Consider the following 22564-nt stretch of genomic DNA (forward strand, 5'->3'; position numbering starts at 1 on the left):
AATAGCACTCATCTGTTTCCTTGAAGGCCTGCGGAGTGTTCTATCCTGAATGCAAAACAGAAGCTCCTTTCCCAAGCTTTGATCTGGTCATTAAGGCCCTTGTTTTCCAGTGTGATCAGAGCCCAGCAGCCACCCACCCTGACCTGCGGGAGTGGGGGCTGGCCAGGGGGAGGCCCATTAGGGTGCATTTAGGTGTTTCACTCTTGCTCACCACGGGCCAGCTCTGCTCCTGCCGTGGTCACAGGCTGTCCCATTAGGCGTCTGAAGGGGGGTAAATGCCTGTGGAGCAGGGACAAGGCCCTGCAGCATGCAGCCACCGTGAGTAGCAGCCCCTCGCCCACCACGCCTGCGACGTACCGGTGATCCCAGAAACAGAGGTGGTGAGTCGTGCTGGGCTGCCGCCTGCGCTGTACCGTCTCCCTAACCGCACACAACAGAGGCTCAGAGAAAGCCCAGTCCACTGTCGGCATCAGTCATTTATTTCCACGGCTCCCAGGGCTGGAGAGACCCTCATCTGCAGGTGCTGTTACCCCAGTTCACACATGAGCACGCTGTGTTTTGTATCTCGTGGGAGATGCATGTGTGTGAGGCTGAGAGGGCTGGGCTGGAAATGAGGCTGGAAGGCGGGGGGCAGGGACCCCAGCGCCTTCTCTCCTGCTGAGCAGCTGTGGGAACCCCGCACCGCCTTGCTGGGGCCGCAGTTCCAGGCCAGGGGTACCTCCGGCCCGGGCTTCCCACACCGACACGTCAGGCCACGGCCACGTGCAGAAGCCCTGTTGCAGAAGCAGTACAGAGTTATGATGGGGGCGGGAAAGCCGCACATCGGGAAGGAGAGGCAGGCGGCGTGGTGATGCTAAGGGAAAAGAAACAAAGCCAAGACCGAGGGGCTGCCCGAGGCGGGAGAGGCCCAGCCGATTAGTCTGGGTTTTCTTTTTTGCGAGTCTGAGTCCAGCACTGTGTGCGAGAATGGCCGAGTCATAAAGTCATTCGTAGACACCGGTCTTGACTCACATCGACCAGACTTTGTTTTATTACGGTGACTCTGAGTGTTAAGTCTATTCGTTTATTGATTAGTGTTGAAAACGTGACAGACACAGCCCCTACCTATGATTCTTGTTCAGGAAAGCGACATTAAAAGCGTATCACACTTAAAGTTTAGAGGATTATTTATTAATCATTATATTTTAAAAGATAATCAGTTTAAATTTTAAACAAATAGAACTAATGACAATTCTTGATTTCGTAAAGTACATGCTCGTCACCGATTTACACAAGATAGAGTTGCCATGAGTGCTGAACACACTCCATCAGCTCCTCCCCAGTCACATTTCATTCATGAGCTTAAATACTTGTATTTACAAAGCGTGGGGTTAGTTGCTGTGGGACCTACGGCAGCGGGTGTGACGTGGCCCCTCCTCCCAGGGCGCCCAGTGGCCTGGAGACGTCGCTGTGCCAACAGGACCGTGAGACAGAAGCACCACAAACGTGCGTTTGGGCTTCACAGGAAGGATCGGAGTCATTGCCCGTGAACGCGAAACACAGCGGCATGTGTGCCGTGGAGGCAGGGAGGGCGCCGTGTACGAGCAGACGTGGGAAGGTGGCAAAGCCGGGCTGTGCTCGTGGCTTGGGCGGCGGGTAGCAATGACCAGCACAGACACCACCCAGCGGCTGGTACCTGAGCCCACTGAGCACCCACTGCATCCTGCGGGCGAGCGAGTGTGGGGTACCTCCGTCTTACAGGGGGGCTCAGCCACATGCCAGACCAGGATTTAAGCCCAGGTGTGTCTGGCTCTGGAAGCTACGCTTCTCAAGTGGTTAAAGTGCAGCAAAGTACACGTAGGTACAGTGTGCAGTTGGAGGAGCTTCGACTGCCGCCGACGCCCGGGAATTCCGCAGCCCCGTGTGCTGGCCTCCGCCCGGCTGCTTCCTTTCCCCAGCACTGACTCAGACCCGTCCGTGCTGTGGGCTTGGAACAACGGTTCGTTCCCGCGTGCTGCTGACTGGCATTGCAGGGTAAGGCTCCTGCACTGTGTGTCTCCATTCACCTGCTGACGGACGTCTCCTTGTTTCTAGGCTCCGGCTGTTACAAATCTGCTCTGACCATTCACGAGTGAGTGAGTGTGTGGACATGTGTTTTCGTTTCTCATGGTCCACCCCTCGGAGTGCGGTTGATCCACGTGTAGCTAATTGTGGGGGAGCCCACAAGCTCTCTTCCAGGACCCGTGCGGTCTTCGTTCCCATCAGCACTGCGTGAGCGTTCCAGTTTCCACAGGTCACCGCCAGGACTGGGTGTGCTCAGACTTTCACTAGCGGGTGTGTTTCTCACTGTGCCTTTGACTTGCGTTTCCTTGAGGACAACTGATGCTGACCCTGTTCTCATACATTTACTGCCCATTCTTATGCCTTCGTTTGTGAAGTGTCGCTTACAAGCGTCCATTTTTCGCTGGGTGGTCGACGCTCTTATCATTGAGTTTCAAGGGTTCCTTCTCTAGTGTGTGGACACAAGTCTTCTGTCTGATGTATGTGTTGTGAAGATATTCTCTCTGATTTGCTTTTGAAGATCAAAAGTTTCAATTTTGATGAAGTCCAGCTTATCACTATGTTCTTCCATGATTTCTCTGTCTTCAAGTTTGCTCAATCACCTCTGTCATCATTCTATTGGACCATCCGGTGAGGTTTTAAAAAAAATTGTATTGCATTTTTAAGTTATAAAACTTCCATTGGCCTTTTGTGATGTTTTCTGTTTCTCTGTTGTAGACTCATATTTTTTGTTCCTTTCACTTTTTTTTTCTTTAAATCATAAGGAGCCAGGTTATAACAGCTGTCTTAAAGACATTGGTCGTTCCAGCATTTGGACCATCTTGGGGTGGGCATCAGTGGGTCAGGAGATTTGGTCACATTTTCCTGTGGGTTTTTTCTTTTCGGTTTTACACAGAGTGTACTTTACCTTGTATGTGGACTTGTGGATGTTACTTTTTGTAGACTCTGTCTCACTGTTATTTTTTATAAGTCTCTGGAGAACACTGATGGTTTGTTTGGGCAGGCAGTCTCTCCCGTTAGGTTCTGCTCATAAATTTTGCCGCCTTCCTTGGGTGGAAATCAAGATCATGGTTCCTGTAGCTCAGCTGTGCAAGCCTCTGCCCCGTGGGTTTCGGTCTGCTCAGTCGTTCATTGTTACATTGGCTAAACTGGTAAACTGTTAACCACCAACACTGGATGGTAGCGTTTGCCAATTTCTATGGTGCAAATGTTTCTTCCTCTGTGGCCAGTTTCAAGCTACCAATGTGACATCACTGAAAGCAGCGATGGGAAGAGATGCCAGTGGGTGGCTCTTGTGAGCTGGTAGGACCTGGCCCTGGCACACCCTGAGTGCGTCGCCCCCGTGCCACTCGGGGTCAGGCTGAGGTCTGTGTGCCTGGGGTTCAGTGTCCGCTCCATTCTCCACGTCTTTGCCGTGCTGGTGGGGTGTGCCGGGGGCATGCAGGTGAGGCCCACCAGGAGGACGGAGGTGCATGGGCCCTGGCAGTGGGTGGCTTTGGGAGCCTCCCTGGGGAGCGTGCACTTCCTGTGTCCTCCGCACTCCTTTCTGCCCCCTGTGGCTGGGTCGAGTGCCAGGGTGTATGTTGCAGAGGGTAGGCAATGATGCCATCTACCACTGCTGCGAGTGTATTTGGTGCTCAGCACAGGGCCCTGGCATTTTAAACCTCGTTTCTTGAAGCAAGAAAGTACTTCAAGAGGCCAGATGACTGACCCAGGATGGCACGGACAGGGAGGCCCAGCTGGGCAGCAAATGCATGTTCCCCTGTCCTTCCAGTCCTGGGAGCACCTTCCATCACCCTGCCCAGCTCTGGGGACGGGCAGAGAGGACAAGCGGAGACCCCCTCCCTGAGCTGGGCACAAACCTTTCTAGTGTCTGCCAGCGAAATCTGAGTATTTTCTATTCCTGTTTGCTTTTCTCATTTAATTTAGGAAATATGAGGTTTAATTCAGAATCGATGAAATGTATAATTAGATGTAACAGCACTTTTTTTTTAACTAATGGCAACTGATTTAGTATGATTGAGGCATTTTGTTAACAAAATGGAGCATTTCACTGCCTTCAAACCAATCAGCTCTGTAGTGAGTAGCTCCCTCTTGGGAGAATAAGGCTTTAGCCACGTAAAAAGCTTCCGGGGTGCCTCTCGGTTCAACCAGTATGTTGAACCGAGACATGGCAGGTGTCAGCACCTACTATGTGCCAGGCGATGTGCTAGGAAGGTAAAGACAGGTTACGTCTCTGCTCATCAGAGAACTGTCTGTCTGGTGGGGAGAGATCCGCATGCTAATCTTTTCGACATATGCCTTATCAGAGAAACTACTAGAAGCACAGGGGGTGAGAAGGAGGTGACTAGAAGGTGAGCGTAGCCAGGGGAAGGTGGGCTAAACATGGGACGAGAGGAGCAGAGTGCTGAGGTTCACCACGAAGGTACTAGATGAACAGGCATGGGGGGCTGACCGTGACACCCCCGTGACGCCGGCAGCAGGCGGCCGCTGGAGACTGGGGGAGGCCAGGTCCTGGCGGCTGGTGCAGTTTGGTGGCACTCAGCGTGCAGAGGGACCCACTCTGAGCCGTTGCATTGGTGACAGGTTGCGAGTGGCGGCTGGTGTATGGCTGCTGTCCTGCTGACAGTGCGGTCGTATTAGGAGCTTTGTCAGAATAGCTGTGAAATAATGAGGACTAACGTAGGTATCTCGGCGTGGAAGCCAAGGCCTTGAGCTGTGGAGGGTCCCCACGTCTCGCCGTGCCTCCCACTTGAGTCCAGGTCTCCAGGATCTTTCCTCACCAGTGCCCTGCCCAGCTCCATTCATTCAGCACCACGGCCAGCTCCAGAAGTCAGACCTGAAATTGAGACTGATGGTGCCACTTCCCTGCTTAGACCTTCCCATGGCTGAGTGCTGTACTGCCTTCGCAGCCTCTGGGCCCCACCTGTGTCCCCACCCGTCTCCCCCCTGCCCCTCCTGCTTGCAGCCTGGCCAGCCTGCAGCTCTGGCCTCAGTTCAGACGGCCTTGGACCTCTCTTTGTCCCATTCCCCTCTCTCCATGCCCAGCGTCCCCCTGACTCCTCCTCATGGGAGCTTGGCTCACAGGCCTGGGCCTCCCCTCCCACGTTCCTCGCGAGTCTTGGTTCCCCCCGCCCCACGCCCACCCTCAGGGGTCTCATGGGGATGAAGTGAGGACAAGCTCCCAAAGCGCTTAGTGTGGTGGGCTGTCGTTTCTGTTGTGAGCCCTGCACCAGTGCCCAAGGGGCAGGCGCGGAGGGTAGTGTCTGGCCCCGAGAAAGTCCTCAGACGCGTTAGGGAGTCTTATTTAAAAACCGTAATTCCTCCCTGGAGTGTCTGCCTCTTTGAAAGAATTTTGGCCTTCTGGATATGTATCCGAATTTTTATTTTCTAAATGATTCTCTTTTAAAAGCCTGTCTGCATTCTAGAAATAGAGTGTGTATTTTTGTTGATGAGTTATTTGTTGACAGTTACGCGAATGCTACTTTCCACACAGATGATAATCAGGTAGTTTCCGACTCGTAAACCCCTTTGAGAATTCTACACCTTGGAAACCTCAGTCTCCTGGTGGTGGGTTGTTTGGATCGGGGCCACCGTGCCAGCCTGCACGGTGACACGGGCCTCGTCACCGGGGCCTTGCCCTCTGCATCGCTCCACCCAGCTGCTCCACTCAGCGGTTTGGCTGAAGCCCAGGGATGGGTGCTGTTTGCCTTTTGCTAAACCTCCGTCTACAGAAGGCTCTAGAAGCTCTAGTAGGAAACCACTTGGCAGGACACTGAGGTGCTTTGGCGTCTTACACACGGTCACTCCCGCAAGCAGGAGCCCTTCCACGTGACGTCATGAGATCCTGGGCTCCAGGTGAAGAGGGCAGGGAGGGGAGGCAGGGGCCGGAGCTGAGGGACAAAGACATTGACCCTCCAGGTAGTCCTTGAAGGAGACAGGAGGCCTGAACTAGAGCTTTGGGAAGGAGGCCGCGGGCCAGGTTGCTGCCCAGCCCTGAGGGCAAAGGGGGAGGAGGACTCATAGGCCAAGCAGGGGAGTGACGGGGGAGGGTGCAGGGCTGAGAGGGGAGAGGCTGGAGGCAGCATGCGTTTAGGATACACTGAATTTGAAGTGCCCCTGGGAAGGTCCAGCTGTAATAATAACAGCAATAAAAGAACTAGAATTTCTAAAAGGCCTTCTTATTAAGAATACATTAGCTCATCTACAGGTCACCTCTTCTTAGGTAGGTGACGTGCTCCTTTTACAGATGGCAGACTTGAGGGTCACAGTGTTTGGGACACTCTCCCGGGCTCACGGCGTGAGAGCTCCAAGTAGAACATGGTCTTCTGGTGAGAGAACAGTGTCCAGCAGAGGTACTCAGGCACATTTGGGTTCCGCCCTGAGGGCTGGGTGGTGGCTGCCAGGCTTCCTGTTGCCTTTTCTGGGCACCACTGTGACATGAGGTGGCTTCGCTCTCCCGAATCAGGGCCGCGTCCCCCTCATCAGCACACACCCCTGCTCCCCTGCCCCTGGAGGCCACGGGCTGCTCTCTGGCCTGAGCCCTGTTTCCTCTGGGTAGGATTCGTACATTCATAGTGATAACGTGTGTGGTCCAGGGTGGTTGTGAGGGCGACACGAGGCAGTGAGAACCTGTGAGGAAGCCCTCGGCCAAAGGACCACTCCCCAGGGGCAGATGCAGCCTGGGACACCCCGTCCCCCACCCGAGACCCTCCCTTTCCTGGCAGGCACACAACCCTCATCTCTGAGTCAGCATGAAGCAGGCACTTCCCGTGGAAGGCCAGGAAACGTGCCTCCTAAGACAGAAGGGTTTCCTTTCCATAGGTTCAGTTCCACTTAACGGGACCACTTTCACACAGGGAGATTTTTTCTGTGGAGGATAATGGAAGCTTCATGGTCCTTTGGCGTATGCGTGTATTTCATCGACCTTGGAAACTGGCTGTGGTCCAGCATCCTTACCCTGTGGTCCGGGCAGCCCTCCTGCCTGACCCACGTGGACCTGTTCCACAGGAGCTGTTTCAGGGCATTTAGCTCTGTGGGTTCTTCTGCTTCTGATTAGCTTGATGAGGGAAACGGCCATGGTCTGTCTTCAATCCAGATGTCAGAAGTACTTGCATCTATTTCACTTGCGTTCTTTCTTTACCACCATCCTAGAAAGAAAACTGCCAGAGATGTTCCAATTAATTTTCCTCTTTCTCTTCCTCAATCTGGGGTCAGACTGGTGAGCTTCCTGGTCTGTCCCCCCACCCCCTGTGCACCCCTCCTCCCCGCTGTGTGACCCCATGTGATGCATGTAGGAAGGCTCCCTTCTCATTTTGGAATCTCGGACCCAGGCCCGGGCTTTGGCACCTGGCCAGTGTCCGGGGGGTCACGGGCCTGGAGAGAGGACGTGGGGCTGCTTCCGTGTGCTCAGTGTTGCCCAGCACAGCACAGGGAGGAAGCTGCCCCAGCCTCCATCCACACCGGGCTCTGTGGGAGGACGTTGTGTCCTCGGAGACCGGACCTTGGTGATCACGTCATTGCTTGCCTGTCAGTTTCCTCATCTGTTTTGTGAAGATGGTAAAACCCATTACAAGGAGTATGTGATTGTTGGAAATACTCGGTACATGTTGTTCCCTCGAGTTTATTTCCCTTTCTTCTTTCTCCTTCAGCTCCTCCTTTTTGATTTCTTCTCTTCTTCAAATGGACCTTCCCCAGTCCTGTCAGTGTGGGCCCACGTGCCCAGCTGTGTGACCACCTGCGGGCCAGGTGTGAGGGGAGGTGTGCACACGTCATGAGGGCCCTACTCACCTCTGTGTTTTCTCCCTCCCCAATCCCCCCTGTCGGCTCAGAGCGGCATCCCGGGTCCCTGGCTAGCTGGCCCGCTCCACCACATCTGGCTGTCTGTACGTGATGCCCCGTGTCTGGGACGGTCCCTCTGCCCCTCCCCCACTGACTGCCAGCTCAGCCAGCGCCTTTCCAGATGTCCCTGAGGTTGCTCGGGCAGTGTTAGGGGTGCCGACATCCTTCTGTCGATGTCCCAGCACTTGCCGCAGACCTCACCGTGGCCTCTCTGCGGTCCCTCTCCTCCCTGGGATCCGGAGCCTGTGGGGGGCCCGGTGATCTCCCCATTCACCTTACAGCATCGTGTCTGCCCTCATGCCCTGGCTGCTGGGCTTGCAGGGCCTCAGGAAGCTCTTCCTGCAACTGCTGCATAAGACCCAGACTTGGTGTCGTGGGAGTTGGGGACCCTGCTGGGGTGCCCACACTTTACATACAGGCTCCATAGTGTAGCTGCGTCTTCTGCATGGATGGTGGAAGCGAAACAGGCTCTGTGACCACGGCATTGTTACTGTGGGTTCCCCCACCCCCACCCCAAATCCAACAAATCATTCTAGCAGAGCTTAGAAGGAGCTGGAAAGAGCCTGAGGTTTTGCTAATGCACCAGTTTTCACTGGAGGAAATCTGGAAGCTGTTCTCCTCAGCAGAGGCTGCAGGTCTAGTCCCAGCCCCTCCACCCAGGTGGAACTGAGGCGTTTGCAGACTTCCCACCTGAGCATGACCCTTTGGGGAAGCAAGGAGTCACTAGCTCTCTCGGTCACAGGCAGAGAAATTCAAAACGGCTCATTCTCTATGACAGTTCAGAGAGCAGGAGGACACGAACACTGAGGCCCCCCCGCCAGCCCTGTGCTGTGCCCCAGTCCTCACACAGCTCAGCTCCTCGTAAGGACTCTGGGAACACACTGCCCCTCTTGCCAGGTCCCTTCCCCTAAGGCACAGCCGATGACAGGCAGACGCAGGTGAGACCAGGTCTTTCAGACTTTCCAGGGGGAGCAGAAAGCCAGTAAAGACCCTGATAGGTATTTAATCTCAGTACAGACTTCCCCAGAATAGTTGGTGGGTGCATTGGCGAAGAACCCCAAAGGCATCCTTCCAGCCAGAGCACCTGGGGGGAAATGCTGATGCCAATTCTGATGCTTAGCAGGGGGGAGGCTCTACTCCAGCCAACGGCGTCCTGTAGCTGGAAGCCTGTGAGTGGGGTCATGAAAAGCAAGGAGAGGGAACAGGGGAGGGAGATGAGACTGACCGCAGCTACTGCGCAAGCGGCTTTCTGTGCTGGACCCTGGAAGCACAGGGCGCCCCAGCGGGAGGAAACAGTGTTGCCCACACGGGCCGAGGCTGCACTGAGACGCTTTCCTGTTAGTCTTGGTGAAATGTTTCGGAACGCAGGACCGTGAGTGAAAAGGATAAACACAGTATCTAGCATTTATCGGGCATTTTATCCTTCGCAGAATGTCTTCATAAATGCTATCTCACTTGATCTTTATTACCATAACTCCCTTTAATAGCTATAATTTTTGATAATAGCCATATTGAGATATGATTCATATACCATACAATTTGCCCATCTCAAGCATACAATTCAGTGATTTTTCAGTATCTTCAGAATTGTGCAACCATCACCACAATCCATTATCGACCATGTTATTTCCCCCAACAGTAAGAGCTATAATTTTTGGAGCTCCAGTTATGTGCCAGGTGGTTCGCATTCTCCACAATCCTGACTAACCATGCAACATAGGGTGTCCATTTCACAGATGAAGAAACCGAGGCCTGGAGACTGTCAGGTCACTCGCCTCTGGCCACAGAGCTCCTAGGTGACAAACGATGGGGTAAGATCCGGGTGTGTGTAGCTGCACAGCCCATGCTCCTTCGTCTGCCCATCCCAAAGAGGCCCCCACAGTTAGGTGACATCCCCATCACGCATCTGGGCGGGAGCCACGGTGGGGACTGCAGAGGCCCCAGGTGAAACCCTGGGCCCTGGCTTCTCCCTGCCTTTGCTGGCTGGTGGCTGCATGGATCCAGCAGGACAGCCGGCCCGGCTAGCATGGAAAAGCTGTTCCCGTGGGAGGCCTGGCAGAGAGGCGTCAGTGAGAAGTGCCCCCGGAAAGCAGGATTCAGCCCTCGCCTTCCTGCGGTTTGTGTGTGTGTGTGGGGGGGGGGCGGGGTGTGTACACACTGGCAGCTCAGTGACATCGAATCTCGTTTTATGAAGCATCGTTTTCTGTGCTGAGGAAACATCATACTTAGGACCCTAAAGGAAATGTTCAGCTACGGAAATGCTCAAACTGAGGGGTTGTGTTTGCACAGAGACGCTGGCGGACGGAGTGGGCGCTCCAGCGGCCTCCCACTCCAGAGCCTGCTGCTCTGCCCAGTGACACTGTCTCTGGCCGTTAGAAACGGTGCTGCCTTTAGTTTTCCTCTAACCCAGAGTCAGTAGGTGCAGATTTTATACGAGAAGTGTCAGCGTGTAAGGGGACCTCTCACAGGGGACAGAGGCCGCTTGTGCAAAGCCAGTCACTCAGCGCACGTTATGTGACCAGCGGGTGGGGACGCAGCACTGCGGTTGGTCGGAGGTGCTGTGGAGGAGACCCGGCCTTTCTTCGACAAGTGGGTACGGACACTGCTGGCTGTGGAGTGAGTGGGGCAGTGAGGAGCCTAGGTGGGGGGAGGCGAGACTCTTCAGGGAGGCCCTGTTGGGCTGAATCTTACAGGGTGTGTGTGGGGGGGTCTTAGGTCCCTGGAGGCAGGGGCGAAGCTGGCAAGGAGAGGCGGGGCAGTGTCCACGCAGAGGGGCCTGAGCACAGGCCACCTGCAGACAGGGGAAGAACTGGCTCTTTCATTGATGCCTGGTGACTGTGGTGGGTTATTCGCTCACTTCACCTCTCTGTGAAATGGGGGTGGTGACATAGGGTCCCCTTAAGCGTGAAATAAGATAACGCATGGCAGGGGCTTTCTCTGCGCCATCTGGGGGTCTCCTCCCTGGCCCCCTGCTCCTGTGCAACCAGCTGACTCCACAGCAGAGTGTTCAGGCCAGACCGTCGTCTGCTCAGAAGCTGCCTGAGCAGTGACAGGCGCTGTCCCTGACAGCCACTCCAGTTCCCGCCCGTGGCCTTTGCTCAACTCACAGAATCAAAACAGGTGGGCCCCAAACAATTTACAGATGAGGAGACAAACTGAATTCCTCAGAAACAGGCTTCACAGTTAGGAGAGCTCCAGGGTCTGTCTGACGCTGGTGTCGCCTCAGCTTCTTCCCACTGAGGGTTTTCCCAGCTGACCACCTGACCCCAGGCTTGTTTATCAGCCGCACTGACCCTTGGTCCCGCTCTCCATCCCTGCAGCTGCCAGGTGTGTGCCTGGAGCTCAGGTGAGCGGGGACGGGCCCTCGCGTCATCACCTACTGCAGGCTTCAGGCGCCCAGGCCTGGTTAGCAAGCACGCGGCTCCCTCTGCCATCGCTGTGGCCTCGGCAGGTTACTGCCTTTTCTGCAGCACGTGGGTGTCGTCCCTCCTTCGGCTGCTGTGGGGATGGGTGGGAGGGTGGGAGGGCGCGTGCTCGGCCCCGGGCGGCCGTGGTGGGCAGCCCTGCTCTGATGTCTGTGTGATTGATTGCTGACCATGCCTCAACACGATAGCGCAGTGCTCGGACCTTTAGGATACGGCGTATCTTTCCTCTTCAATTAAAGGTAACACGGAAGGGTCCCCCCGCCATAACTGACCTCTGAGGCTTAAGGAGAAAATTGTCTTCTTTTGGGGTGTGACCCAGATGTCAGTGTTCGTGCCGTTTTCTCATCTGCAGAAGCCCCCTCTCGTTCAGGATGGATGGCTCGGAAGGTGCACAGCGTCCGTTTCACTTAGATTGCGCTTCGTTATAAAACAGACTAGGCTGGTTTCTGTACAGTCAGACGGACGCCCAGAGGGTGCCCTGTGTACGTTTAGAATACCCGTCCTCTAACTATCACTTATCTCCCAATGAAAGTTCAGTTTAATTATATGTGGGTCGTCCTCCTACATCCGACCCCTTGATTTGTATGTAAATGTCATCGTTAGGACTTCCCTGGCGAGGTTATCAGCTGTTCAAACCCTGAATCAAACGATACGGTATTTTAAAAACCAGTGCTTTTTTATAGAGTCTTCAAAAATCACAGCACCTTTTTAAGTGCCAACTCTCGTCTGTTATTGTCACATTTGGCCATAAAATTAAACGTGAAAATTGGCACCCAATAGTGGTATTAATTTTGTGGTACGCTGACTCATCAAAGATTAATGGGACCCAATAGTGGGCGGGACTGCGGAGAGGAGGCTGGCGGGTATGGCGGGAGTCCTGGATTTAGGTCAGAACAGCGTTTGAACTCTGAGTCTCGGCTCTTCCTGGAACCGCCGTAGGTGATTTCCTTTACTTCCTCCTTCGTGTCTCTATCTGTAATGGGGATGAATAGTCATGACATCATGTCGCCGTCATGACAGCAGCCACTGTTTAGAGAACGTCTGTGTCCCGGCGCTGCTGCCATGTCGTACCCACCATCTTATGGAGTCAGCACAGAATCTCACACAGTGGGGTTTATGAGCACCCATCGTAGGTGGAGAAACTGCACTGCAGTGTTTAATACCCTGTGAGGGACTTTAAAGTCGTGAGGTGGTGACACCTGTCTTCTGGGAGGAAATGCACCTTGAGGGGTCGTGCGGTGGGACGGGCCTTGGGGAAGAAGTGACACTGACCGTCTGCTTTCTAAGATCTAAAGCTGGGGGGGGGGGGCGGGGGCTCTCCTTCACCTGGGACTCAAATCTGGTCCCTCCAGCTAATGTGGAGGGACCCTCTGAAAGCGTCACGCACATTTGCACACATTGCACAAAAGAAGCTGGGCTATGGAGAAGTTAAGGAGCGGTGGAAGTTACGCAGGTGACTAGGACAGCCCTCGCCCTGGAGGTGGCCCCCTGGGTCAGCCGATGGCTCTTCCACCCTCTGCCCATTCAATGGGCAAGTGGCCTCATCCTGACTTTCCGTGCAAATGTCCTCCCGTTTCTGAGAAAGCCCTGGACAGGGGGCCCGGGGATCAGGTTCTTGTCCCAGGTCAGCCACTAACGGTACATCATACGTGCGGTGCCTTCTTTTGATTAAAAATAAGTGGAAACAAACAAGAAGAGCAGAGCCATGCTGGCAAAAGGCATTACACAGAAGAGCTGCTTCTGTGATGGCTCGACCCCCGGTGAAGGCACAGTGCTGCTTCTTCTCCAGGACCTGGGGCAGGGGGCAGGGGGCAGGGGGCAGGGGGCAGGGGCGGGGGGGGCAGGGGGCTTAGGGCAGGGGTCAGGGAGTGGGGGTAGGGGGCAGGGAGCAGCGGGCAGAGGGCAGCGGCAGGGGTTGGGGCAGGGATGGGGTGGGGGGCGGGGCAGGGGGTAGCGGCATGTACCCTAGGTCATGCCCCCGCTTGCTGTTCCTTCCTTTCTGTTATTTCCAGTAATGTTTTCCACTTTTGCTGTGACTTACCAGAGGACCAGCCACATTTCTGAGTTTCTTTTTAGACACTTTCTGGTGGGGATTGCACAGATATTCTCTGACTGGTGCTGCCTCACCCCCAATAAAAGGTCGCGCGGGTCCAAGGGTAAACCTGGAGTGAGTAGGCTTTGCCCTGAGGTTATGCTCTGCAGGCGCGTGGGCTGCTCCCCGTCAGAGGCTGCGTGAGGCAGGGGAGAGCTTCGTGGCTTTAGCCAGTGGTAAGATTTTGTGGCTTCACTGTCGTGATGGAGAACTCCTTGCTAATGGAGGGAATAGGTGTAGAGCCGTCACACGTGGCTGCTTGGGTGACCACCGTTGATTGGCAGCGAGCAAGAACATTTGAGCCCTCTGCACCTTCCTTCCGGGTCACTGTGGGTCACGTTCCACAGACCTGCTCAGAGAAATGGAGGGCCGGGCCCAAGGTCACGTTCAAGTCGGGGCTCAGCTCCGAAGCTGGAGCTCCCTCTGCCCTTTGTCCACCTGGGTGCCCACAGGGTGGACGAGGCCCTGCTCTCAGTGCCTGGTTCCTTCTGCTTTTGGGGTGACTGCTGTAGATGCTCTCTTGCCCTCCCTCCCCTCAGTGGCTACCTCCCAGCCCCGGGTTGTCCCCTCACTGCCACGATTCTCCATGAGGTGTCCTGGCACGGCGGGCGTGGGGCTGACAGCGGCGCCGTCTCCTATAGTCCCTTTGTGGCCGACCCCATGCACATCTCTCACTGAGGAGCCCTGCTCTGCCCACTCAGGGTGGCTCCATGACGAAAGTGACAGTCTCAGCCTTCACGAAAAGTCCTGCCCCGTCTGCGGCTGGGTCGAGAGCAAGGGTCCTCACCATAGAGCTGAGTCTGTGTCTGAGCCTGTCGGAAAGGGAAAAGTTATTAGTGCCTTTTGGGTTAGCAGGCGATGAGCTAAAATCGACCTTTTTGGTGAAACTTAGGAGACAGTCTCACCTGTCCTAAGAGAGCACGAGTTGCCTCCTCAGTCTGCCTCCAAGGTGGGCGGCAGCAAGGGCTTTTGCCAGTTGGGCCATTAGAAGCACCCCGGCTGCTTGTGTAGGAAAATGTCTGGGAAGGAAGATAAATGGCTGATAAACCCCTGAAAATCTGTTCGACCTCGGGAGTAATTCAGACCTGCAGATTGCAACATCAGTGAGGAAGCATTGTGCCTCTTACTAGGCAAGATTGAAAGCCGGTCATCGTCCTGTTGGCGAGGGCGCCGAGAGAGGCACCCGCCCGCTCTGCACAGGGCAGCTCCTCGTCGGGAAGGTCCTCTCCGAGAAGGAGCCTGGTTCTCCGAGAGTCGGGAAAATAGGGGAACTGAAAATAAATGGTGATGCAGCCATTTGATAGAATATTTTGCAGACCAACTTGTGGTGGCGTGAAAGTGTTCATGGCACATTGCGCCTATGTGTGTATTTGTGTGTGTCTATGTATAAAGTGATACTTATGTAATGATTTATACGTACATAATTATTTCGACCACAGGCAAATACAAACACTTAGGAAGACTATTGAATTAAGATGTTAAAATCAGAGCATCAGATTCTGACTGCCTTGTTTTCTTTAGGCTTTTCTCTACTTTCCAACGTTTTCCCGTGTCTACTGTTACAGTCAGAAAAGAACAGTAAATGTAATTTACATGTCCTCGTAGTTCTTGCTACAAAACGCGCCGTCATCTGTGCTCACAAGGCGTCTCTAACGCTTGGATAGCTGAGCCCTAAACACGCTCCCAGTCGCATGCCATAGACGCGCCAACACCCCAGTCCTTCCTTCCTCCCTTCCTCCCTTCCTTCCTTCCTTCCTTCCAAGCCACCCAACCTTCATGTATACGCCCAGAACACCCAGCCCCCCTCGTTTCCTGGTTGTGAGAGGCCAGGTAGGCCTGCTGGGCGTGGCTGGATGTTTTGGTCCCAGCACAGGCCACGCAGGAACCAGACGCCTACTTTTATGCTTTGGCTGGCTGACTTGCAGTCATCTCTCAGTTGGAGCCGGAGCATTGGGGGCCTGGCAAGGAGAAATCCCCTCCCTCCCCTTCACCTTTCATTCATCCATGTAGCATACCTTTATTGAGTACCTGCTGTATGCCTGACTGTGTGCTAAGAGGGGCAGTTTCAAGTGTTTCAAAAGACAGCCCCTGCCCACGTGACTGTCATGGTTGGGAGTGGACAGGCCATGGGCAGCTCATCAAACATGCATGCCCTCTACAGACCCGGTGCCATAGGATCTGGGCTGCTGTGGATGTGGGTGCAGGTACCGGGGGTGCGGACAGCAGTGAGGGGGGGAGCGGGAGGGAAGGCTCACAGGTCACTCACTCACTCATTCAGGAACTGTTTACTGGTCACGGCTGTGTGACAGGCATTGTTCTAGGCCTGGGGAACTGTGCTCAACATGACCAAGAGGGAGCTCAGTCCCAGTAGAATTGATAGGCAGTTAAGTGCAGAAATAAATGTTGAGCTCGTGATAAAGGCCGTGGCGGAGATAACCTGAGCTCTGCGATGAGGAACGGCGAGGCCGATGAGAGTGCGGCTGTAGGCAGGTGGCCCGGGAACCCCTCTCTTCAGCTCACACCTAAAGGACGAAGGGCTCCAGCCGTGCCACCAGTCGGGGGAAGAATGCTCCTGTAGAGAGCAGTGAACACAGAGCCTAGTGTGTTCTAATAGAAACTGCCAGAAGGTCACGAGTGCTGGGTACAGCCAGCACAGCCAGGAGCCTCAGGAGAGGACGTGATACTTGAGCAGAAACCTGAAGGGTGGGGAGTGGCTCTGAAGACAAGTGGGTCGTGCGCAGGGGCCTGGGAGTGGGAGGTGGGTGCTGCGGGTGGGTGCTGTGTGGGTGGGTGCTGTGCGCGTGGGTGCTGTGTGTGGGTGCTGTGTGGGTGGGTACTGGCGGGTGGGTGCTCAGGTGGTGCAGCAGCTGGGTGCTGGTGGGTTGTGGGGCCTGGCATGTATTAGCAGGTCTGTCTGGCTGAGCATGAGGAGTGAGCTGACAGGCAGGGCTCTGTTGATGAGGCTGGAGCTCCCAGCGGGCTGTTGGGGTCCCTGGGGTTAAATAACCGCTAATGCTCTTTGTGACTTCCCACATTGGGTCCTGCCTGCCTGTGCTGTTCCAGAATTTAAATTTTCTTCTGGGCACCTGAACTTTCTCCGAGAATGGAATCTGTGACTGTACTTCAGTTCTGAACTGTGTGTTGAACCAGTCTGAAGCCAGTGCTACCCTGGGAGTCTATTATTTCACTTTCTTGGAATGAATCTGTTATGAATTACGAGAATGATTCATTACATTGTCTCACGCTGACATGTGCTGATTCTCCAACAGCCAGCAGAAGAAACTGCCCTCCTCATTAATTCTCTGCTGTGTTTCCCCCTCTCTTAGGATGGCTATTCAAGTGGACAAGTTCAACTTTGAGAGTTTCCCAGAATCCCCTGGGGAGAAGGGACAATTGGCAAATCCGAAGCAGCTGGAAGAAGAGAGGCAGGAAGCTCGAGGCCTGGAGATCAACAGCAAGCTGGACGTCCACTGGAGAATCATATCCTTTCCGTGCTGGGCCTCACTCATTCTGATCACCGAGGGGGCCAACAGGGGTAGCTGTGGAATTGCAGCCCCAGATAGCTCCGCAGTGCTGTTTGACACGGCGAGGAGACATGGACCAAAGAGCCGCCATTTCTTAGCTTCTCTCGCCACTTCAGGGCCCCATAATGAGGTGTGGATCAGGGTGAGGAAAGGCCGCCCTGGGGCTGGCGGCGCGCTGGCCTCGGGGCACGTGTGTCTTGCCAGCGTCGATATGCGTGTTAGTGATGGTTCTGCTGGCCACGTCTCCATGCAGGGCTTGTTTCACATCCTGACTGCTGACCCCAGGGTGCAGTTGTCTGGGAAACTGAAATCGGACTGTGCGCCTTACCAAGGCCCGACATGCCATGGAGAAGCACTGAGGGTGTTCGGAAGGACTGTGCTACGAAAGAGTGTGTTGGAAAGTCGCCGCCTCTGCCCCAGGCTTCAGATCACCGCCTGGCTCGCGGCCGGCACACGGTCGCCTGGGGGAGCGCTCTGGGGAAACCCCAGGCTCACTTGTCTGTGTGTCTGTTCCGCCTCTCCCTCTGCCATTGCTGTGGCCTCGGGCAGGTTACTGCCTTTTCTGCAGCATGTGGGTGTCATCCCTCCCTCGGCTGCTGTGAGGATGGGCAGCATGGCAGGAAGGCGCGTGCTCGGCCCCGGGCGGCCCGTGGTGGGCACCCCTGCTCTGGTGTTTGTGTGAGTCGGGCCCTGTGGCTGGTACACAGCGTGCAGACTACAGAGGCCAGCGGGATCCAGGGGCCCTCTGTGCTATTTATTGATGACCTACTATGAGCTGGGGGTTGTACTGAGCAGTCAGGTGTGGCCCCGGCCCGACAGCGTGTTCTCTTTCTCCAGCCCCAGCGCGGTGCAGTCCTAGCTCATCATTGCTAAAACCATTTGGTGAATGAATACTCTGCGTTTTACTGATGCAGGTGGCCTAATGGTGACCGGCTCGGCTGCACTGGGCCGAGTGCTGTGAGGAGTACGTGGAAGGGGTTTACACCCAGTAAGATTCATCTTAAGTGAAGCCTGGCTCCTTGGCCAGAGGGCAGCCTGCCCAGGCGTTGTGCGGTGAGAACAGACGAGGGGCAAGCTTGGGGCAAGCTGGTGTCACCTCACCTTCTCGTTTTCCTTGTTTTTGTTGCTGATCTCCCTTTGAACAGCATCTTAGGGCTTGGTGAGACGCTTGCTGATGTATCAGAATCTGAACCCACATATGTTTCCTGACAAGGGCTGGGCACACAGTCTGATCCCACCTGATCCCACCTCGGCCAAGCAAGGGGCCATCTGGGCAGTGTGTCCGCCAGGTGGTCTGATAAGCACGCATCTTCCTGTGCTGTCTGCAGACTATTTGTCACCATCTGGCTGTTTTGAGGGCGAGGCAGAGGCTCACGGAGCCCCACGGCAAGCCGGGCCTCAGACACCTGCGTGCCGATGCCCCAGAGGGGGCGATGGAACATCTTTGCGGGACGTGCAGGTCAGGTGACGTAAATAACTGCGAAGTAGGATGTGGAGCGGCGTGGCCGTTCTCTTTGCGTGCAGGGTCATGCGTTCCAGCGGCTCTGCCCGGCAGCTGGTCCGGGGACAGCCTGTGTCCTTCCTGGCTGCGCGCCATCGAGTGGGGTCTGTTTGGCCTCATAGCTGCACGTCGCCCTCTGTAAACACAAGAAGCTCGACAGCGGCTGTGCGATCGTCCCCACTTTGTATCTGTGGTTTCACAGGCATCAGCCAGGACTCCAGGCCCAGTGCCCTGAGCTTCGCCGATCAGGAGCAGGACAGCCAGCCTGGCACACAGCACGCCTGCTGCCTCTGTTTGCAGGGCTGTGTTCCTTCCAATAAGGGAGTCTGCCTCCCACCGGCCCTCCTCCCTCTGCAGTCAGGCAGAGACGGAGCTGTTTGCACTGGGCGCCGAAGATCGTCCTTTCCCCTCATTGGCTTCTAGCTCATTCTCAAAAGTGCTTCTTAATGGAGCTCTGTCTTCTCGTCCTCTGAAAACAATTAGCCATCTTTAAACAAGTGTCCTTTAAGTCACAGGACAGGATGTTTTTCTAGTCGTGTTAGGAATAGTGGCATCTTCATGAATTTGAGTACAAACAGGTCCTGTCAGCAGTAGGGCTGGTCCCTGGAGCACCCTGAGTCGCTGCACACTTGCACGTTGTGTCTGCCGTCGGGGAGTGTCGCTGGTACAGCGGCCGGCAGTCTGGCTCACAGCCTCCAGCCCCTCGGGGGCAGGGTTGCCTCTGACCGTCGAGCTGTGACGTTGCCTTGGCTGTGTGGCCTTCAGGGGACACAGGCAGGAAGGTGGAGGACACAGATGGGATTGCTGTCTCCCCAGAATCCAAACACGGTGGCTGTGTGCCCCTAAAATTACTTTGAAAGGATTGGGGTTTGGCACACGGCGAGCCTCGATTTCAGATTTGGCTGGTTTATGAGAGTTGAGGAGGACTTTCCGCAGTATTCACAGCACTGTTCCAAACCTGTGTGTGTGTGTGTGTGTGCGTGTGATACATGTGGTGTGCGGTAGGGGGGTGTGTGCTGTATCTGGGTAGTGGGCTCATGTTGGGCTCCTACACGTTTGTGTCCTTTTGGTGAGACAGTCATGGTGAGTATGTATGTCTTATAGAAGAGAATCATTAAATTACAGAGCTTAAGCGACAGCTCACACCCGTACGGCACTCGCTGAATGCCAGGCACTGTTCTGCGTGGTTACATAGACTTACTCACTTAACTTTTCCAGAATCCCTCTGAAGTCGTTTTGATCCACATTCCACAGATGGGAAAACTGAGGCCCAGTGAGGTTAGCTAGCTCCAGGGGGCAGAGGTGGGATTTGCATCCAGCCCCGTGGTTTCTGGGCCTGTGCCCCCAGCTCCATGCGGGGGCAGCAGAAGAGCCTCTGGTCTGTCTGTGCCAAGGCCTCCAGATCACCCCGTTTTCCGGTGGAGCCTAAAGAGGTGGCAGCACTGCTGGCTGGGGCCGCCCCTGCCGTGCCCTCTGCCGTTACCCGCCCGCTGTCCTGAGCGTCCTAAGCATTCTCAGCCCCGCGAGACCCGCAGGACGAGCCCCTTGCAGACTCTCCCCAGGCTGCTAGTCAGGCTGCCTGGCCTTTTCCGTCTGGTTGGGTCTCTCGCAGCAGGGAGCTGAGCTGGCCCCATCCTGAGCTGCAAACAAGCAGCATCAGCACCTCGAAGTTCACCAGGCAGATTGGCAAACAAAGTCATGGGAGAGAGCCTCATTACTCATGCAACGCGGCTTTCCATTAGCGTAATTTCTGTTTATGACAACTTGCCAATTTATTTGGACTGAAGTGGGGTTGGGCTAAGTCACTGCACCTGTACTCACTCCAAGCTGACACGGGGGTGCAGACAGCACATCTTCCTGGGGGGATGCCAGGTGAGGCGCCCTCCCAGCACCCACTCCAGGACACTCACCTCGAGGCCACTTTGGAGGTGTCTGTGTTGGCTGCTCTCCTGTGATGGGTTTGCAGCTTTGCCCAGTCCACCGTGTGTACCAGCACACGCTGCTCTCTCTCTCCTGTGAGGGGGAGGCCAACCGTCTCAGGCCTGCAGGCTCGGAAGAGTCCCCAGGGGAGGAGCTGACCCAACAGTCCAGTTTTCTAAAATACCAGACCGGGTCACGGTTAACTGCAGTCACATAAACACAGACGGGATCTGAAAAACGGTCCAGGGTTTCTAACGGTCGTTACATCGCAGTACACGGCCAAATATTTCACTGCTCATGGCCGGGTGCAAAATGAGAGGTAGGTGTTTTACTGACTTCTGCATTTTCCTTGCACCTGGCTATGTTTTTCAAACATTCAGAAGCGAGCATTCCCGGTTCCCGAGACACACGTAGAGGATTAACTGAGACAGCGTGCATGAAAACGTTTGTGAGCACGAAGGCTCTGCACAAATATAGATGAATTTATTAAGTGTCATTCATGATGGCTGACTAATCGGATATAATCCTTGCACGGTAGACTGGCCTTCTTACAAGTAGGAAGGAGCTCCTCTTGCATGGTCTTCTCATCCGCAGCGCGCTCCACAGCGTGCACAGTAGGTAATAATAATAAATATCTGGTGTGATTAGGCCCGTGCACGGGCGTGAGGGGCACGTGGGGGCACACTCATGTGGCAAGTGCAGGACAGATGTGTTTCCAGGTGTAGCGCTCACAGCCGAGGGGGGGGGGGACAGGGGCTTGGGGTGCATCAGACAGGACATGCGACCTAAGGTGAAGTTCAAGCTGCAGATGTGGGTGGGCGGTCCCCAGAATGACAAGGCTGAGAGGACTGCAGGCTGGGCGGGAGGGACGCAGGCATAGGGCACCGAGGCAGGAACCCGTGGCGTTTGCTGTAGTGAGCACCGTGGGGCGGCATGGCTGCCACACGCCAGGGCACGAGGTCTGCGAGGCAGGGGCCGAGGGGGCACAGATCCTGAGAGCTTGTCTGACGTGCTGGGGAGTTGGGGTTTTATACCAAGAGCGCCGGGAGGAGTATGAGCAAGGAGCAGGGTCGTTATAGGAAGGTGGCTCCGGGAGGAGAAGGGGACACAGCCCTCCTGTGCACACGTGGGTGTCCTTGACGCGTTGGGCTGTGTGTTGAGGGACGGTGCCACCCCCTCCGGGACGTCAGGCACAAGAGTCTGTAAGGACGCACCAGACAGTGCAGGTGTGACACGCCTCCTCTGTCCTGCTGCCCCTCAGCTCGTGGTGAGACCTTCGAAGTGCAAAGGGAGGAGCGCGGTGAGGCTGGGGGTTCCCGCCAGGCGGGGCGGCCTGACTCCTGCTTCTGCTCTAAAAGGCTGCGGTGGGAACAAGCAGGGCACCAGCCTCACTCGGCCTCTGTGTGAAGAGCTGTCCCGGGAGGCCTCCCTGAGCCTGGAACCACCCTCCCTTGCTGTATTTGGTTGCATATCTTTTTGTTTTCTGTTTTTGAAGTGCGTAAGCCTTGCTCTTCTGGCCAGATTTGAAGCTCCAGGAAGGGATTGAGGGAGCCGGGTGTGCGTCACCTCCGTCACCTATTTACTGTGGCGTATGCGACTTCTGTAAGCCTCAGCGTCCCCTCCTGCCACCTGCCTGTTGTATGTGCTGCATGAAGCTCATGTGCTGCTGCACTCAGCGAGCTCTGTAAGCACAGGATTGTCACACAGAGGAGACTGCTGCTCCAAGAAAGGGGCCAGGCGCATAGTAGGTGCAGGAAATGCACTCTTACCCACGCCCGTGCGGGTCGTGATTTGTTGATGAGCTGTGACCCGTGGAGCTCATAACTTAAAGCTGCTGGTCCAATGCAGTCTGCGTCTTTCCTGGGAAAATTCATTCGTTCCGTTGACTTTTAGGCTGCGCCCCAGATCTGTAGACCTGTCTGTACTGGGGACTCCCAGATAGCAAACCTGGCCTCTGCCCTCAGGGCACTCCCATGGCCTCCATGGCAGTAACTGCCGGGGGCCTGGGTGGCTGGTGCTGCTGTGGGAGTTGGGCGGGGCCCCCAGAGTCAAGGGACGGCCTGCCCGCTGTCCTGCTGGCCAGCCTGGGGCTGTCCCTCGCCCTTTTCCAGAAGGGGACCCCACGTAACACACGCTGTGCATTCCTGGAACTGAACACTGCCATCTCGTTGGTAGGGACAAACTCATACTCTTGATGGGCTTAAGCCAATATTGCTGAAGA

The 22564-nt window shown here is 55.4% G+C and overlaps 1 protein-coding gene across 6 annotated transcripts in view; it reads left to right on the top strand.

Annotated features, from left to right (window-relative positions):
• TRAPPC9 (trafficking protein particle complex subunit 9) overlaps window positions 1-22564 on the top strand; it is a 343110-nt gene that overhangs the window by 240214 nt on the left and 80332 nt on the right. For all 6 annotated transcript variants that reach the window (XM_081071109.1, XM_081071112.1, XM_081071108.1 and 3 more), the window contains one exon: window positions 16725-16878. In XM_081071109.1, coding sequence (XP_080927235.1) covers window positions 16725-16878 — 154 coding nt within the window. The remainder of the gene's footprint in view (window positions 1-16724; window positions 16879-22564) is intronic.

The sequence above is a fragment of the Rhinolophus hipposideros genome, assembly GCF_964194185.1.
Source record: "Rhinolophus hipposideros genome assembly, chromosome: 13".
In the NCBI taxonomy this organism is placed as follows: Eukaryota; Metazoa; Chordata; class Mammalia; order Chiroptera; family Rhinolophidae; genus Rhinolophus; species Rhinolophus hipposideros.